The sequence below is a fragment of the Rhinoderma darwinii genome, chromosome 12 (assembly GCF_050947455.1).
Source record: "Rhinoderma darwinii isolate aRhiDar2 chromosome 12, aRhiDar2.hap1, whole genome shotgun sequence".
Lineage (NCBI taxonomy): Eukaryota > Metazoa > Chordata > Amphibia > Anura > Rhinodermatidae > Rhinoderma > Rhinoderma darwinii.
The window spans coordinates 60,626,004-60,643,888 of NC_134698.1; the positions used below are offsets into that span (position 1 = coordinate 60,626,004).

At 44.8% G+C, this 17,885-nt stretch overlaps 1 protein-coding gene across 2 annotated transcripts in view; it reads right to left on the minus strand.

Moving 5' to 3' along the window:
* Positions 1-17,510, minus strand: part of CDAN1 (codanin 1) — a 72,283-nt gene extending 54,773 nt beyond the window's left edge. For both annotated transcript variants that reach the window (XM_075844716.1, XM_075844715.1), the window contains exons 1-5: positions 17,391-17,510; positions 12,215-12,903; positions 3,948-4,157; positions 3,656-3,837; positions 1,443-1,562 (exon numbers count right to left, since the gene is read on the minus strand). In XM_075844716.1, the coding sequence (XP_075700831.1) occupies positions 1,443-1,562; positions 3,656-3,837; positions 3,948-4,157; positions 12,215-12,903; positions 17,391-17,471 (1,282 nt within the window). In that variant the 5' untranslated portion in view covers positions 17,472-17,510. The remainder of the gene's footprint in view (positions 1-1,442; positions 1,563-3,655; positions 3,838-3,947; positions 4,158-12,214; positions 12,904-17,390) is intronic.
* Between the last annotated feature and the right edge of the window lie 375 nt (positions 17,511-17,885).

Here is a 17,885-nt window from a genome sequence, read left to right on the forward strand (position 1 = left end):
TGTCATAGTGACACAGTATGATGTATTCGCATACAGAAGAATGCTAATACATTACAAGTAATAAATAAAGTTATCCCTTAATGAAATTTTAAAAAAAACAAAAAAATTTATTTAAAAAAATCCCCCCCAAAAAAAGTCATTATTTTGCATAAATATATTTTATTGCCCCTACACTAAATAAAATAAAAAAAACAACACATATTAGGTATCTAAATGACCACAATAACATGAAGAATTAATCTAACGGGTTATTTAGCGTGAAACTTGAACGGGATAATGAATAAAAGGAAAACTATGCCCAGAATCGCTTTCTCCTATATTCACGGCGTAAAAAAAATATTTCTACCTCCAAACTGTGAAAAAAATAATACAATTTCTCCCACATAAAACAAGGCCTCATACGGCCACGTCAATGAAAAAATAGAATAAAAAAAGTTATGGCTGCTGAAATGCAGAGGTAAAAACTGAAAAATGTAGCAGGTCATGAAGACCCTTTCAGGCCAGTTCATTAGGGGGTTAACAGAACAGGGCCGTTAAACAGATACCATTATAGACTATGTTAGGCACCAGTCGCAGTCTACGTTTAACAAATACGTCGGTAGAGTTTTCCTGACGTATATCTTAAATGTAGGAAAAAAACATGATGTGCACAGGCCTTAGGAGGGGTGTCCACATACTTTTAGCCATATAGCGTATACACCGTTCAGCCATAAAATTAAAACAAACTGCCTAATATTGTGTAGGCCCCCTTAGTGCCGCAAAAACTGCTCTGACCAGTTGAAAAATGGCGGGGTGTACTTAGTCTGCAACTATGTTTAGCTAGTTGGTACGTGTCAAACTAACATCCACATAAATGCCAGGACCCAAGGTTTTCCAGCAGAACATTGCTAGAGAATCACACTGCCTCTGCCAGCTTTCTTCTTCCTATAGTGCATCCTGGTGCCATCTCTTCCCCAGGTAAGCATAGCACACGCACCTGGTCATCCACATGATATAAAAGAAACCGCGATTCATCAAACCAGGCCCCCCCCCCACAAGACCCGCTGTTTTGGAAATGCTCTGACTGAGTGGTCTAGCCATCACTATTTGCTGAATCACTGTGTAGAACCAATTGCCTGAGGAAGGGGTAAAACCCGAAATGTTGCTACTTACTAATTACACAGTGGTGTACTACTTTGATATGGATCTAAAAAATAAAAATATTTTTTTTACACCTTCTATATGGAGTGCTGACTCACCTCTTTTGCTACAATCACTATTTGCTCTGACCGAGTCGTCTAGACATCATAATTTGGCACGTTTCAAAGTCACTCTGACCCTTGCGCTTGCCCATTATTCCCTGATCTGTGTATAACATATACCAGCACACACAAAACCATGTATACGTTCCCGATTATAATGTCATAATACAAACTATAATACACTGGAGTGCAGTCATTCACCTTTGCTTCCTCTTGTGATCTTCAGCTCACAATCCCTGTCATCTGTACCAGACGGTCCCCTGGATGTGAGCAGTTGCAGGACAAAGAAAAACTCCAGAAATATATTTGGCACTAAATGTTCTGTATACAAATATATAAAAATAAAGAATAAAAATCGGGGTTATACAAAAGAGGAAAAAAAATGTGGGTTACGATTAACATTAATTTCTCTTAGTCACAAATGAAAAACAAGAGAACTGCACGTCCATGGTGCAGCCATTATTCCCTAGTAATATTTTCAATAATTTATTTGACAATGCAGGAGTATTACTAGTGGATAACTTGGCTTTTCTGTACAATTTAGTAAAAATAAACTAACGTAATGGTTTGTGTGCTGGACAGGTCCCTTCACAATAACTGGATTGGGTGGATAACGGGTGACCACCCCAGAAAGCTGTCACTACATTTCAGATAACTGGCCAAACAAGCGCTCTCCCCTGACTCCCCCTTAGGGCTCATTCAGACGAGCATGTATCTCGTCCATGTGACGGCCGTTAAAACAACGGACGTCACTCATGTATTTCAATGGGGCCTTTCACACTGCCGTTCTTTCAACGGAGCGTGTGTAGGTACCGTGAAAAAATAGGACATGTCCTATTTTCCTGCATGTCACGCATACCTCCATAGACTATAGTCTATGGAGGATCCGTGACAGCGGGTTCGGCACGGGTGCACCTCCGACATGAAAAACTGCAGTTTTTCACGTCCGAAGATATCTGCGTTTGTGTGAATGTAGCCTTAGACACGATCTAAGCATGCATACTTATGGCTTTAAGGAGAGGGGGATAACTGTTGCCAGACCCCTCTGGTGCCGCTCATCTCCCAGGGGAAGAAGTTTGGCAAGTAGAAATCTAACATGCCCAATCTTTGATTAACCACGTAGTGGCCGCCCCATAGTGTTTTTACGACGGCCACTACCTGGTAGAAAAAAGTAAAAAACAAAAAGTTTAATAAAGTGAAAAAAAATTAAAACCCCACGCATGATAATCCACAAATAATTATCTAATATGCTTTGTCGGCCAAGAGGGGCTGAAGGAGAATTGGGCACTAGTCAAACAATCTTCTTGTCTTAAACATGGACTGTTCAATCAGCAAGGCTTTCCCCAAACAATCGATCAGTTAAAAAATTTGTTTTATTGCTTTGCACCAAATGGACCTCAAGGCTTCTAATCTCTGCCGCCCCACTACTTTAGTCAAATGCCCAAGCACCCCTAAAAAAGAGAGAGATTGTGAGGGATGAGGAATAGTTTAATAACCCTTGTTTCAGTGATTTGAATATCTCACACAGAAAAGCATTTTCTAGTGTCTATAAATAAGGGATCGAAGAGATAATCGGGCAGAAATGTAGACCCCTGGACCTGTTTGGGTTGCTAGCAATGGGAAGACTTGTTGCATAGTGTAAAAGCGGGTCTGTCACATTAATACGTTGCCACACATTAATGGCAGCATACTGTAAATCCAGGCAGACGGGTGTATTGTGATAAGTTGCAGAATGAATACAGTGGACTCCTGTGATGGGTCCACTGTATTTACAAGGAAAGAGCAGCCCCAACCTCCGCCTGGCGCTCTCACAAATGAGTGACTGCTGCCTCAGTATAAGAGAATGTGCACACAAAAAAATTAAAACCGTCTGAAAATACCGAGCGGTTTTCAAGGGAAAACAGCTCCTGATTTTCAAATGTTTTTTAATCAAAGTCGTGTTTTTCGATGCGTTTTTAACGGACGTTATTGGAGCTGTTTTTGCATAGAGCCTAAGAAAAACGTCTCCAAAAACAGCTGAAGAAGTGACATGCATTTCTTTTTTGTGGGCGATTTTTTACGCGGCCATTTTTCAAAACGGCCGCGTAAAAAACACCCCCGTCGGAACAGAACGCCGTTTTTCCCATTAAAATCAATGGGCAGATGCTTGGTGGCGTTCTGCTTCCGATTTTTCAGCCGTTTTCGGCCCGAAAAATGGCTCAGAACACTCCATGTGAACAAACCCTAACCCTGTTCTTTATAAATCAGGCAAGAACTGCTATAGACCTTAATAAAAATCAACCCAAAAAGTTAGATGCCAAGCAGTAAACTCCTAGACGTTTTGGCTACCTGGCTCCAGGAATGTGTCCATCCATGGATTTAATAATAGAAATTAGCCAAGACAGATAGATGTTAAAACACTGAAAGCAAAATACCTGTTATGCAAGCAGAATAAAGCTCAGCGAGGACCTTCAGATTTTTTTTACTAGACACTTTGTCAGGATCAGCATAGGACACGATATCGGCTGAAATACTTGCGTTTCGGCTATAACTCTGTTTGGTAGGAGTGATGGGATCGAACACAACCGGAGACGAAGTTTTCTGCAGTAGTTTGGACCTATAAAGTTTTATTAAAATTAGGGGAAAAATGTCAAGTTGAAGAGAGTTCTACAAGCCACTTAAAAAATCTTCAGACCACATTCTTGGTAAATCTTAAAATGGCAATACCTTTCTTTGCGCAATATCTCCCTCTCTTCACGTAAACTCCCCGTATAAGGGGTGCAGACACCTTCCTGAACACTGGTAAACACATCCATTCCTGTGCGATTGTGTCCCATATTGGATGGACCAATTGGAGTAGAGGTAAAACATAGCCTTGACTTGGAATGTACATCATTGATTGGTGTAGGATTGATCCTTCGTGATGGTTTTGATTTACTGAGAAAAAAAAAAGGAAAGTTTTAATATTAATTTATAGATTCATTTAAAGCTCATAAGTCTGCTATGATTAAATCCTTGATATATTTGAGGATCCATATTTAAGTCTGATCATGTATTCAGAGGAACAACAATATGGTTACAATAAGTATCTTGCTCCCAATTCTGTGAATCCTTATACCTGTATGTAATAAACCTAAATGAGGGTATTAGTGAAGTACAATACAAGTGTGGCTTTGTAAGAACAGGTAAAGGTAGCAGAAAATGGGTATACCCATATAAAACATTTACGACTTATCCACAAGTGGTGGTCCTAGTTGCATCCGCTTTAATGGAGAGGTGGCCGCGCCGGTGTGTATAGCACTCTCCTCTGCAGTCTATGGGGATTATCATGCAATGGCAAATGACCCCAATTCTCCCTTCTAGGTGGGGAGACTCATGGGTTGAACCCCCTACCTTCCTGTGGCTAATGCCATAATTGCTTCAAATGGTAATACCCCTATAAGGAATAATGCAGTATCAACACTAAAAACATTATTCACTGAACTTTCACAATGCAATGTTTCAAGAGATGTCATGTTCATGCTGCAGCTTCCATTTTTATTCTTAGGCTAGCGCTTGCATGCAATTAACACGCAGTGCAATACAACATATAATGTATGGCTGTATTTTCATGTGTATGTGAGATTTAATGCAACCACAATACCACCTAAAAAAATCTTACAATGTTTTATTATATTTACATAAATGCAAATAGCATAAGATCCCCCACCCCTTTTGGGCGATATATGTGATAACAGAATGCATTTCTGTTTTGGTCTTTTCAAGACTGTGCCACACCTGAGTTATTGAGAAAATCCGATACACTGTTCAGCATTTGCAATATAAATTCTTAGTCTACGCTATTGTTTCCGGCAAAACGACAGGTCCTGTGCACAACAGAGACAAACGGAAACCACGGGCACCGGATCCGTCACCATTGAAATCAATAGTGATGGAAACAGAAACCTCTAGTTTCCGTGTGTGTCAGTTTGTGTCTGTTCAGGGTCCCGTTTTGACGGAAAGCTCAGACGGAACGTCAAAACGGGACCCCAGACTTCCGGTTCCGGCGCTGGGGATGCAGGACGCGAGTGACTGAGCTCCCGCTCCCGTCCAGCCTGTAAGCTCGCAATAGTCGCTACGGCGACGATAATCAGCGGGGAAGTCACCAGCCCTGCACACGGCAACATCATCGGTGGTGCCTGTATGGACAGGTACCTCCTCAGAAGCTCGCAGAAGCCAGCCATGGAGGAATCAGCCGCGGCCGTGGTAAAGGGAGGTAAGATGGCGGCGCTTCCCGCCACTGCGACCCTGCTATACACACAGGAAGATGAGCTGCAGCACCCAGCTTTCAAGCCCGGCAGAGCATGTACTGTCCGCTCATCCAGTAGCCATTGACTATGTAACCCTGGCCCGTGAAGTAGCCAAACAGATAGCGCCAGACCTGCAAAAGGCGCTGGAAAAAACGGTGCAAGATTCTCTAAACCGCGTGCATGCGGAGTTGGCACAAGTCACTATCAGAGCTGATGAGTTAGAACAGCGTATGACGCTGCTGGAGGATGAAAATGAACGCCTGCAATCCAAACTCAGAGGGGTGCTGTCTGTTACTGCGCAGTTGGGGGACAAGGTGGAGGATCTGGAAAATCGCTCCAGGAGGAGCAACCTGCGACTGGTGGGGCTGAAAGAAGCGGTGATATCTGCTGATTTGCAACGAGTGTGTGAGAGGACATTGCCGGAAGCCTTAGGTCTCCCCCGTCCATGCCGGGTGGAGAGGGCGCATAGAGTGGGGCCGGACCCCAGAAACCTCCCAGCAACAGCTGACCACAATTCACATCGTCCCAGACAAGTGATCTTCAAACTGTTGGATTACAATGACAAGGTGGCACTCATGAAAGCTTTCCGCAGCAGATCGCGTCCTTTGGAAATAATGGGCATGAAAGTGCTACTATTTGAGGATTTCTCGGCGGAGGTTGCAAAACGAAGGCGGGCTTTCAGCAAGATCTGCACCGCGCTGTTCCAAGCGAGAATACGCTTTAGCCTGCAGTACCCAGCCATCCTGCGGGTGTTTCAAGAGAACGGGCGGAATAAGGTTTTCACCACTCCACAGGAAGCGGAGGACGCACTTGCGGAGCTTTGTGGGAACAGATCACAGCAAGAGGAGCGTCACAGTCCAGTACATAGTCCGCAGCGCAAGTCAAGAGAAGACAAAAGGAACCGGCTAAATATGGAGCGTACCTGGGCAGAAGCCTTAATGCCCACACCTGGAAGATCCCGAGGGGGTCGAGCCGGAAATAGAGGGGACTCTCCGAAGCCGCAGAGGCGAACACGGGACCGCACCCGATCCAAGTCTCCTGATTGACGGACGAAGTCCTTTTTGGCGCATTTTATTTAAGCTGTTGTGATGATGATTTTGTGGACGCTGTAGACCAATTGCAGATTCCGACCAGCTACAGATAAGTTTACAGATAATCTGAAAGTTATTGAGGGGGATATTTTGCGGTCTTATACAGCACTATGTACCGGTCAATAGTTGACCTATTGTTACAATGTTATCAAGGTTGAAGTATATGCATTCTGATATTTCCCTGCTTTTTCACTGCAAGATATTTGTGAGGGAGTTAGATCAGGATCTGAGATTGTCCCTGGTGGGCGGGATTGACCGGGAGTGATACAATGCCTCCCCCACGCAAGGGATTAGTGTTATCTGTTACAATGGCAGACTGAGGGAAATTGTGGTAGGAGATAGGGGACACGGAGGTTGGGAAACCTTGAAGCGAAGCAAGGTTCATAGGATTGCATCCTTACATTTCCCTAACGGACTCTAGGCTGTTAAAGTAATGATAAGGGAATGTACATAAGGGTGTGCAGGCGACAAAGAGGTACTGAGGGGGCAAGGGCAGGTGTTACTTCCTCATAGAAGGAGCCATATAGGCAGGCTGGAGGGGGAGGGAGGGGCGCGTTCTGGCATAACAGAAAAAAGTGAAGTCACATACACCAGTGGGTATTAAGGGACTGCTAACCCTTGCCGCAGGTGATTTTATGATTTTGTTAGGTAAGGGATGGTTGGCCTTGTTGGTTCTGGCTTACAAGCCAGGGTTTGGTTATGATGTTAATGTTAATGTTTGTACATGGCTCTTGGGAAAAGACGGATCTGACTCCCTGGACTCCACACGACTTTTAGGCACTTTAGCTCATCTTAAACACGGTCCAATAACATGAAAATAGTTTCTTGGAACGTTAAAGGGCTGAGATCCCCACAGAAACGGACCAAACTTTTAAGGCACATGAAACGATTGCATCCTGATGTGGCCCTATTGCAGGAAACTCACCTTACGGAGCCGGAGTTTAAGTATTTGCAAAAGTTCTGGGTGGGTCAGGTTTTTGGCTCGCCGGCAAGGGAGGGTAAGGCGGGAGTTATAATTCTGGTACATAAAAACTTTGCGTTTACGCTGGTGTCCCAGGAGCGGGATGACGAGGGCCGTTGGATCCATCTAGTGATGGAGCATGAAGGGGAAACCATCAGTATTTATAATGTGTATGGCCCAAATACGGTTAACACTGGTTTTTTTGGTCACTTGGAAACCCAACTCCAGCAGGATCGCACTAGGTTTTTGATTTTAGGGGGAGACCTTAACACTGTAAGGTCTTCAAAGGAGGATAGGAGCGCAGGGACTAGTTCGCAGAGAAATAGAGATAAGATCTTGCCCGACTTTTTAAGACACACGGCCCTAATAGATGCGTGGAGGAGTTTACACCCAGATGCGCGGGAATATACACATTTCTCTCATGTTCATCAGTCATGGTCGCGTATTGATTATTTGTTAGTTAGTGACGCAATGGCGCGACGTTTACGTGAAGCGGCAATTGAAGATCTAGTTATTTCGGACCATGCTCCGGTTACCATTACATTGGCTGACACAGTAGCTAGAGGAAGGGATTTTATCTGGAGGTTTCCCGCTTTTCTGGCAAAGGATGAGGGCTTTACACAGAAGCTTAAGGGGTGGTGGATGGAATTCGATGGGGATAATGTAGCGCATCGCTCGGAACCGTCATTGTATTGGCGTACAGCCAAGGTGGTAATAAGAGGGAAAATCATGCAGTATATGTCTAATCTTAAACGTAAGACGACCGAAGGATACAAGGCAGCGAGCGACAGATTACGGCGTGCGTACACAGCATTCCTACATTCGCCATCAATGCTATTGGGGGAGGAATGGAAGGAAGCCAAGCGACAGTTTGATCAATGGTTAGACAAAAGAGAGAGTATTTACCGGTCCCAATTTGATGCTGATTTAATGCGTTTCGGCAATAAGGCGGGCAAATTATTAGCGCGGTTAGCAAAGGGGAGGTATGCACCGGCACATATTTCAACACTTAAAGAATCAAACGGAACTCCTACCTCGGACCCAAAAAAAAATCAATACCATATTAAGTAAATATTACCAAGCCCTTTACTCAGAAACACCCATAGATCTCCAAAAAGGGAGGGAATTTTTGGAGAAGGTGAAGTTGCCAGGGCTTACCCAGGAGCAGAATGGTCATTTGAGCGCGGAGATTACACTAGAGGAAGTTTGGAGCGCCATTAAAACATTATCTAACTGGAAGGCCCCGGGTCCGGATGGATTCACAGGGGAGTTTTTCAAATCTCTGAGAGAAGAAATCAGCCCTACCTTGGTGGCATATTATAATACTTTACTAGGAACGGGAGCTTTACCAGCAGAGGCCAAGGTAGCGCATATAAAGGTGTTACCCAAGAAGGGGAAGAATCCTCTTGACCCGGGGTCATACCGCCCCATCTCGCTGATAGATCAAGATCAGAAATTGCTCACAAAAATTTTGGCCAATCGACTGGCTATGTATCTACCCATACTGGTGGGAAAATCTCAGGTAGGCTTTGTAAAGGGCAGGGCTGCAGTGACAAATTTACGCAAGGTATTGACGGTGCGAGAAACAGTCAGGCACGATCCCCAGCCAGGTACCAGGCCGGCACTTTTAGCGCTAGACGCAGAGAAAGCCTTTGATAACATACAATGGGAATGGCTGGGGATGGTGCTAGACAAAATGAACATTCAGGGAGATTTCCGGGTCTTCCTGAAGGGAGTCTACAATAGCCCGCAAGCACGTGTTCACTCCTCGGGGTTCCTATCAGATCCCTTCCATTTACATAAAGGAACACGACAGGGTTGCCCCTTGTCGCCCCTGCTATTCAATCTAGCACTGGAACCTATGGCCAGATTCTTGGAGGAATCGGATATGTTCAGAGGCATTCAAGTGGGATCTTGTTCAGTGAAATTAGCCCTGTTCGCTGATGATGTCATACTTTTTATGTCAAACCCTCAGGAGCATTTAGGGAAGGTTTTTCAATTTTTGCAGGAATTTGGGCAATGCTCGGGATACAAAGTCAATATAGCTAAGAGCGAACTGCTGGAGTTGGGCAGGCCACTGCCAAAGACCTTTTGGCAATCATTGGGTTGCGGGATATCACCGGTTGAGCATTGCATTACCTATCTGGGTATCAAAATAGGGAGGGTACCAGATACTCTGTATGGCTTAAATTATCCCCCGTTAATTAAAAAAATACAAGCGGAACTCACTAGATGGGGCCAATTGCCGTTGTCCCTCTTGGGAAGATGTCATCTGATCAAGATGGTTAGTTTTCCTAGATTGCTATACCCCTTTCAAACACTACCTCTATTATTGAAGCATGTGGATGTCTCGAAATTGACGGCTTCATTCACTAAATTTAGATGAGCAGGAAAAAGGCCGCGTATAGCGCTCACCAAGTTCATGATGGGTAAACAAGAAGGGGGTGTGAACTTTCCGAATGTCAGGGGTTATAACGTGGTCTGTCTTTTGCGTCATGTAGTAGATTGGCTTCATGAAACAAGTAATTATTCCAATTTAGATCTGGAAGGGGAGTATGCTTCACCCTGGAACCTGAAAGCTTTGTTACATTGTAGAATCGCTTCTCTTCCGTGCCGTCTCAAAACCTCCATTGTATTGAGAGATACAGTTCTAGCTTGGAAAGTGGTACGTAAGCAGTTTGGGTTACCCCACCTGGTATCGAAGTATATGCCGTTGAGCGGTCATCCGGAGTTTTTACCGGGAATGGACAAGGGGGACGGAATTGCCTCATGGGGGAGGGTAGGCATTGGTAGCGCAGGGGATCTTATGCATACAGAGGAAAAGAGGTGATTAACTGGGGAGGAAATCACCGCTAAACTCAGACCCATAGTAGATAGAGTCAATTTTTTGCAAGTACTTCAGGTACGAACATTTTGTACCTCCAGGCTCAGGGATTTGAGTAAGGAAGCTACTACGCACACTCTGGATGAGGTCATAGGTCCAACAACTGGGCGGGCGACCATTACAGGAATGTATAGAGCATTGAGAGAGGGTTTTGTTCGTCCGCAATTAAGGATTAGTTTTAAAAGCTGGGAACGGTGGACTCAGGATCCAGATATAGGAGAGATCATACTGGGGGGTTGGGAGACGGTACGGAAGAGTGTGATAAATGAGAGCTGGAGGGAAACCTATTTTAAGTTGATGCATGCAGCTATATATGGCTTTAATATCTTGCCCTCACATTCTTTCCCTGATCGCATTACAAATTGTCCCAAGTGCAATACACCACTGACGAATTTGTGGCATGGAGTGTGGGGGTGTGTGCATACGAAAAGATTTTGGGGGATGGTACAGAAATATATTAAGGACTATTGGAAAACGAATCTCCCAATGACGCCTCAAGCGCTACTATTCCATCAGGCGCGGCCGCCAGAGGAAGAGGGTGCTCGAGGAGTGAGATCACCTCCCGTGTTGGTGCACACGATTCTACTGGTAGCTTTGAGATGCCTCCTGAGTCACTGGTTAGAGGCAGACACGCCAGGGTTAGAATTGATTGTGTCACGGCTGAAACAGTTATTGGTTCTTGAGAGGGTGGAGGTGGAAAGGCGGAAGGAAACGGGAACCAAGAAGCTATTTGATAAGTGGCAAGTATTTATAGAAACGCAATGTACAACAGCCGAAATAGCGGAAATTGTTAGGCCTTTCCAGTACACAAAGTGGTACTGCACACAGCTCTTGGCAGGCGTTTTAGGGAGGATGCAACTGTGAACCAGCTGGGGGAGAAAGGATGAGTGGAAACTCATTGATGATCTAGGTGGTGTTGGAGTTGGGGGAGTCATGTTTGTTTGGTCCATCTGAAGATCGACAATTATGCCATATTTTCTATGTTGGTGTGTTTATATGTTATGTTGAATTTAATTTAAAAGTTAATCCCATGACAGTTGAGTGCTGCGCACTCATGATGTAACTCTTACGTGAAAGGTTTGTAAGAAAATGTGAAAACTGACAATAAAAAGGATATTTAAAAAAAAAAAAAAAAAAAGGGACCCCCAACGAAGATGTGAACTAGGCCTTACATTTGCAAACATAAAGATCATGAACTAGGAGTCTAGGGCAGCCATTTATTTTTTATTTTTTATTGAAAGCCCGAGCCGTGCTTTCTATCACCCAAGTGCATAAAAAGTGCAGAGGTGCCACACAAAAAGTGCACAAGGATGCGGTCTATCGCAGCCCTTCTCTTAAAAGAGAGAGGCCCCGCATAACCATTCCCCGACCCTCCAAGCCATAGGCCTAGAGGATCGAGGATCCCCCCTCGCCGAAGCTTAGGGAGACCCAAACACACTCCTAGGCTTCTACCTGGGCTGCCACCCCAGTGTCCACCTAGGAGCCTGCATCAAAGGTGCACCTCCCCTCCGAAGAAGGGAGGCTGGGTTGCAGGGGAAAACGGAACCAGATGGCCACACATTTTCCCCCTAGACCTCAGGAGGGTCCCAAAAGGGCACCGGGTCCCAAAAGGGCACCGCATCCCAAAATCCTTGTGACAAAACGTGACAAACACACAGTGAAAAACAAAATTAAATAAGTGGATGTGCGCTGTGATACAGCCTGGACATCCGCCAGTCTAGGGCAGCCATACTAGATCTATAAAATGAGAAAGAAATAGGTTTACTCACGTTGCAGTCTCGCAGGAAGCTCCCATAGAAGGAAATTCTTCTAAGTTGCTGAGATTAAGTTGGGCACCAACAGGCGAGGTGTTTGCATCAGCACACCCCTGCTTTTTCCTTTGTATATTCCATTGATTATTCTCTACTTGCACCTCCTCTTCCATGGATCTCTTACTTAGGTCTTTGGTAGCATGACGATTAAATGTATTGTTCTTTTTTCTGCCTCGTCTAGTTGCTTGACCCTCTGGAGTATGCACCAAAAAGTTCCCAAGGTTTGATTTTTGTGCAGATCGCTTTTCACTGTATAACTGGGCAGGGCTGTAGCTTAAATTAGGACTAGTCTGAATAGATGTTCTACTCAAGCTAGACCTGGTCATAAAAGATGAGTCACTGGATGCAGAGTTCGGGGACAAAAAACATGTATCTGAAGCACATGAACTATTGGGGGTTTGCGGAAAAAGCTGAACTCTGCTTCCACGATGTCCAGGCGAGTTGTTGGTTTTCTTCTCTGGGTTGGTTCTTTGGCTGCTAGAATTGACAGCTTGTGAACTGGTCTTTGAATTGGGAATTTTTCCAGGGGTAGACGGCCCATTACTCAGAATCTGACTGGTCTGTTCATGCAGAAAATTGAGCAGAAACGGAACAAAGTCCTTCCGAAGCAGGTGAAATGACGCTAGGGTGGGATCATCATGGCTCTCCTATTAACAAACAAAATTGAAGTCACATGTTATATAATGACAATGTAATGCTTGAAATATTTGTCCTACTGCTAAAAAAATGGGTAAGTATACTGACCAGCTCTTTGGATTCCTAGGATATTGACCCAAACACCCAGCTTTTAGGTGGAATATCTGTTCAGTTTTATTAAATAGGTTCTCTTACTAGAGACGAATAGATGCGGTCAGTGACAGCATCCAACTCAATGCACTTGGCGCCAGAAAGGCAAGACCTGGTTGCATCATATATTTAGGCCCCTCATAAACCAGATATCTATGGCATATTCTATAAATACATTTCATAATTGTCTACAGTGCTAGGTTGGTAAAAACCCAGCAAGAATTGCACTTTGGTTAAAAGAGTTGGCGTAAAGTGACATTTTGTGTTCAGACTTGTGGTTGTTGCTCGGAAACAAAGTTGGAGGGGTTTTCCGACAGTTAACATTGATGGCATTGCCTACCATATGCCATGAATATGCGGTCTGTGGTGTCCAACCACTGGCATCCCCACCAATCACCATAACTAAGGGGGCCACAGTGACTGTTATTGCAGATAAGCCCAAATCACACAAAAAAAAGCTGGACACCCCCCCCCCCCCCCCGTGTATCAGATTTATTTGATCACATTAGCTAGAGGCCGAATAGTCCTTCATTTACTCATTCTAAACTAGATTGACCAAGGACTGGCTGGCTGTTGGCTTTCTTTTCTCCCTTGATGTAAAAGTATTGCAATTTTATGAAATTGTCACTTATTTTTGCAAGCTATAATGCAGATTGTGTTTCAACGTTTCTGCTACATTGTGTACAGTGTATACTATTATATGTGAAGTGTTTTTTTCGAGATAGTGCTGGCAACTACTCTATGACATAAAGAACTAGGACAATATTCAACTCTGTGTTGTCCTCAGGGAGGGGAGAGGGATTGGTGTTTTTTGTTTAAGTATTATAACCTTTGAAAATGCTTAATAAAAATGTTTATGATTTTTAAAAAATGTATACATTCATATGGACATACTTGGAGCATGTTCGAAAAATAAGGAATGGATGTAGAAACACGGCTGTAGAGAAATATAAATGTGCGAATAGTTCCATTATCTTAGCTCTATATTCTGGACCTAGTCTATACATAAATTGTAGACGCTGAATAGGCAAATGTTATTTCTTTCTGTTGCTTATAAAGCGCTGTAAAGAATTTGTCATGACTCACATGAGTCCCTGTCCCCAGTGAGGCTCACAATCTAAATTCCCTTTCTCCAGCACACACACTATGGACAATTTTAAAGAAAGCCAATAAACCTGCCAGTATGTTCTTTTTGGAGTAGCCACGTAAACATTGTGATCATGTACAAACTCCATGCAGATGTGAATAAGGCCGCGGGTAGTGCACAGGTAGATGACACAAGAAACATAGCAGCTGCCTGCAACTTGTATGACATGATTGATTTCTATGTGAAGAAAATTTGGAACTCAAAAGTTATATGTCAAATTACCACCTGTAGGTTACTAGACAGCAACAATGGATGGAATGAGGAAAGCTCCCCCCATTTAGGACCCCCACCACTATCAGCCAGAGCAGACAGCTCCTATAAAGAGTGGCTCTAGCTCTGGAGGAGCCGGCGTATCTGTGAATGACATTGTTGGCCAATTATTTTTAGTGGTTGTGCTGTATTTAGGATGCACAAATGCTGGACAACACTTGTTGGCAGCGTGCAGCTGACTGACTGGGCTCTCCTCCTAAACGGACACTCGCATAACTTTTATAGAAAGACTGCAGAGCTGAACTCCTGGCTGGATGAGCATCTTAGGTTGGGTTCACACTGAGTTTTTTGCAGGCAGAAAATCTGCCTCAAAATTCCGTTTGGAATTTTGAGGCAGATTTTGCTCTGCCTGCATGCCGGTTTTCGCTGCGTTTTTCACCCGCGGCCATTGAGCACCGCGGGCAAAAAACCCAGCGAAATACTCTTCTTCAGCCTACCATTGATGTCAATGGGTGGCCAGAAGATAGGGCATGTCCCTTCTTTTCCCTGCAAGCCGGATTTTTCCGCTCGCGGGGAAAAAAAAAGCTTCCGCCTCCCATTGAAATCAATGGGAGGCATTTTCGGCCATTTTTTGGCGCGGTTTCCGAGGAAAAAAACTCAGTGTGAACTTGCCCTTATAGTTCCCCTTATTTGTAGCGCCACTGTTCTTGTTAATCATCGGGCGAGCTGATCACTGGAGATCCAGCTGCTGGAGGTCAACTCCACTGTGGGTGTCAGATGTCTATTACAGCTGTAACTAGGGTTGTCCCAATACCAGAATTTGACCTTCGATACCGATACTTTGTGTAGTATTGCTATACTCCATACCAAAACGATACTTTGCCAACAATAATAATAATTTAAAAAAAAGTTCCATTCAATGACGGGAGGCACCTGGTGTGATGAATTTTGAACCTCCATTTGTCTCACATTAATAGTAAATAACCCCATCATGTTCCTCAGTCATAATGCACAACATTTGGTTAATGTGTGAGGTACATGATGGAGTTAAATACCATTAATGTGAGGCACAAGGAGGTTCGTAATACCTCGTGCCTCACATTAATAAGTGAAAGAAAGCCGTTTTGATTTTTTAACAGTGTTAACATCATAAATGACAATATAAATGTGTTATTACGATTGCAACGATACCGAATATGTGTATTTTATGTATTGAGACTTATTTTACTGTTTATTGTAAAAACCGTGTGTATTTTTTTTTGTACTTTTTTATTTCTAAACGTTAACGTACCAGCATATATCTATATGCCAGTATTAGCCTGCGTACAGATGGTACACAGGAAATATTGTGAGGCAGCCATGGGCTCCTTCAATGGACCCTGGGCTGTCTGCCCATATATGGTATGTCCCTCGTTCGCATCATGGGGATTCCCTATGACGGGATCTAAAGGGCATCCCTTCCTTCTTATTTACCCCTTGAATGCTGCGGCCAGCTTTGATCGCAGCATTCAGAGGAATAACGGCAGAGATGAGAGGTTTCTCTGATCTCCGCCGTTAGAGCGGGGCTGCGGCTGTGTAATACAGCCATAGCCCGGCTCCTGACAATAAATGCGCGTGTGCAGTCGGCTTGAGGTGATGCGGCCGGCGCTGCACTAAGTGGCGGTGCAGGCACTGAAGACAGAACATGGGGGTGTTTTGCAGTGCACCCGCAATGTTCTGTCTTCAGTGCCGCCGCTCATTAGTGCAGCGCCGGTCGCATCACATCATGCTGACCGCGTGCACTTGTCAGGACTCCGGAGCGGGGCAATGACTGTCACACGCCCGCAGCCCCGCTCTCATACATTCATGAGTTACTATACTTAGCTGTGCTGTAGCTTAGTATCAAAATACATGAATTAACGGTATTGAACCATTCTAGGGTGCACGTTATGGAAACAGTATCGAAGTTTCGATGCATCGTGCAAGCCTAGCTGTAACCTGCCACTAACAGCCAGAACGCTGAACCTAGCCATTTAGATGCCACGGTTAATAGCAACCGCAGCATCGAAGTTATAAAGAGGAGGACGGCCCCATCCAACACCTCAGGGACCCCAGAACCGGGACCTGCATCTATTAGACATTTATAGTATATCCTACAGACATGCCATAAAAGATAGGAATACCCATTTAATGGCCGCACAATATTGCAGGTAAACAACCGTTTTATTCGCAAAACCACGTGGCCAGTATCAATTTGAAAACAGAATGCGGTTCTCAGGCGCCCGGCGGCTGCTATGTGAGACGGCACCCTTAAAAGATTTGTATCCCTAATAAACCTCTTTAATGTTGCATATTTGATCATGTCTACGGCATCGTGACTGGCACAACTGGATTGTAGCGCAAAAGTCGCTTTTAACGAAAACTTTTGCCAGGGCTTACATGTGACCAAAAGCACTCCCATGGCGACCGGCACCAGGGGGCATAACAATAGAGTGTGCAAAGGCTTAGGCACGGTTCACACGTCGCAGATTTTCATTGCAGATTTTTCCTTCTGCGTCACGTGAACTCTGCATTATAGTCCCACCCACGTTTCGGATCCTGAGGGGACCCAAAAGTTCCCCGTGTCGCATTTCAGGCGACCAGAGACAGTCTGGGGACCCCCGTCACAGATTTTCTATTAGAACCCAGACGTTGTTATGACTCTAAGCGCCACAATTTGGGGTGTATGCAAACACAGCCCACAGGTAAGAAGCAGGTAACCAGTCAGAAGCAGCACGCAGTCTATAACATTGTATATATCCGCTGGCATGGCGCTCTGGAAGTCTTTATATAAGCACAGCCGGAGCTGGCATTAACCCCTGCCTGACCTGTGTGTTCACACATATAACAACACAGAGGGGAGCAGTGAGCACATATAACGACTCGGTCCAGTCAGCTGCCCGCTGTAGAAGAGCAGGAAGGTCTCTGGCACAAATGGCAGCTGACGGGCAAAGCCTCTGCTGAGCGCGCTACCTGCGTTGTGTGAGTCACCCAGCGCAGCACTGCGTCCACTGAGACCCGCTCCTGCAGCAGCAACTCCAACACCGCCGCCATTCTGTACTCTGCGCGCCAACCGCTGCCTGCCTGACGTCACGCATAGGGCGGAGCTGAGGAGACTGGAGGCGGGGTTACGCGCACGTGTAAGAAAAAATGTATGGGGCGTGTTCAAAACCGTGTATTGGCCCGGAATGGGCGTGGTCTAGCAGAAAGCTCTCGCTGTTGCCATGCGATGAGATGAAGCATTGAGGAAAAGGTGGCGAGCACGGCACAATGCAGTGTGACAGCCCAGACAATAGCATGGGTGGGGTTCTGGAGGCTGGCACCTCCACCGTTGGCAAGAATGACGGGGCTGCTCGCTTCTATGTACATGTAATGCAATGTGCAAATTGGGCTCCACAGCGATATCATGACATTCATCGTACTGATCGCTGACCGCCATTTAATACCTCACATTATCGCTGATATTTT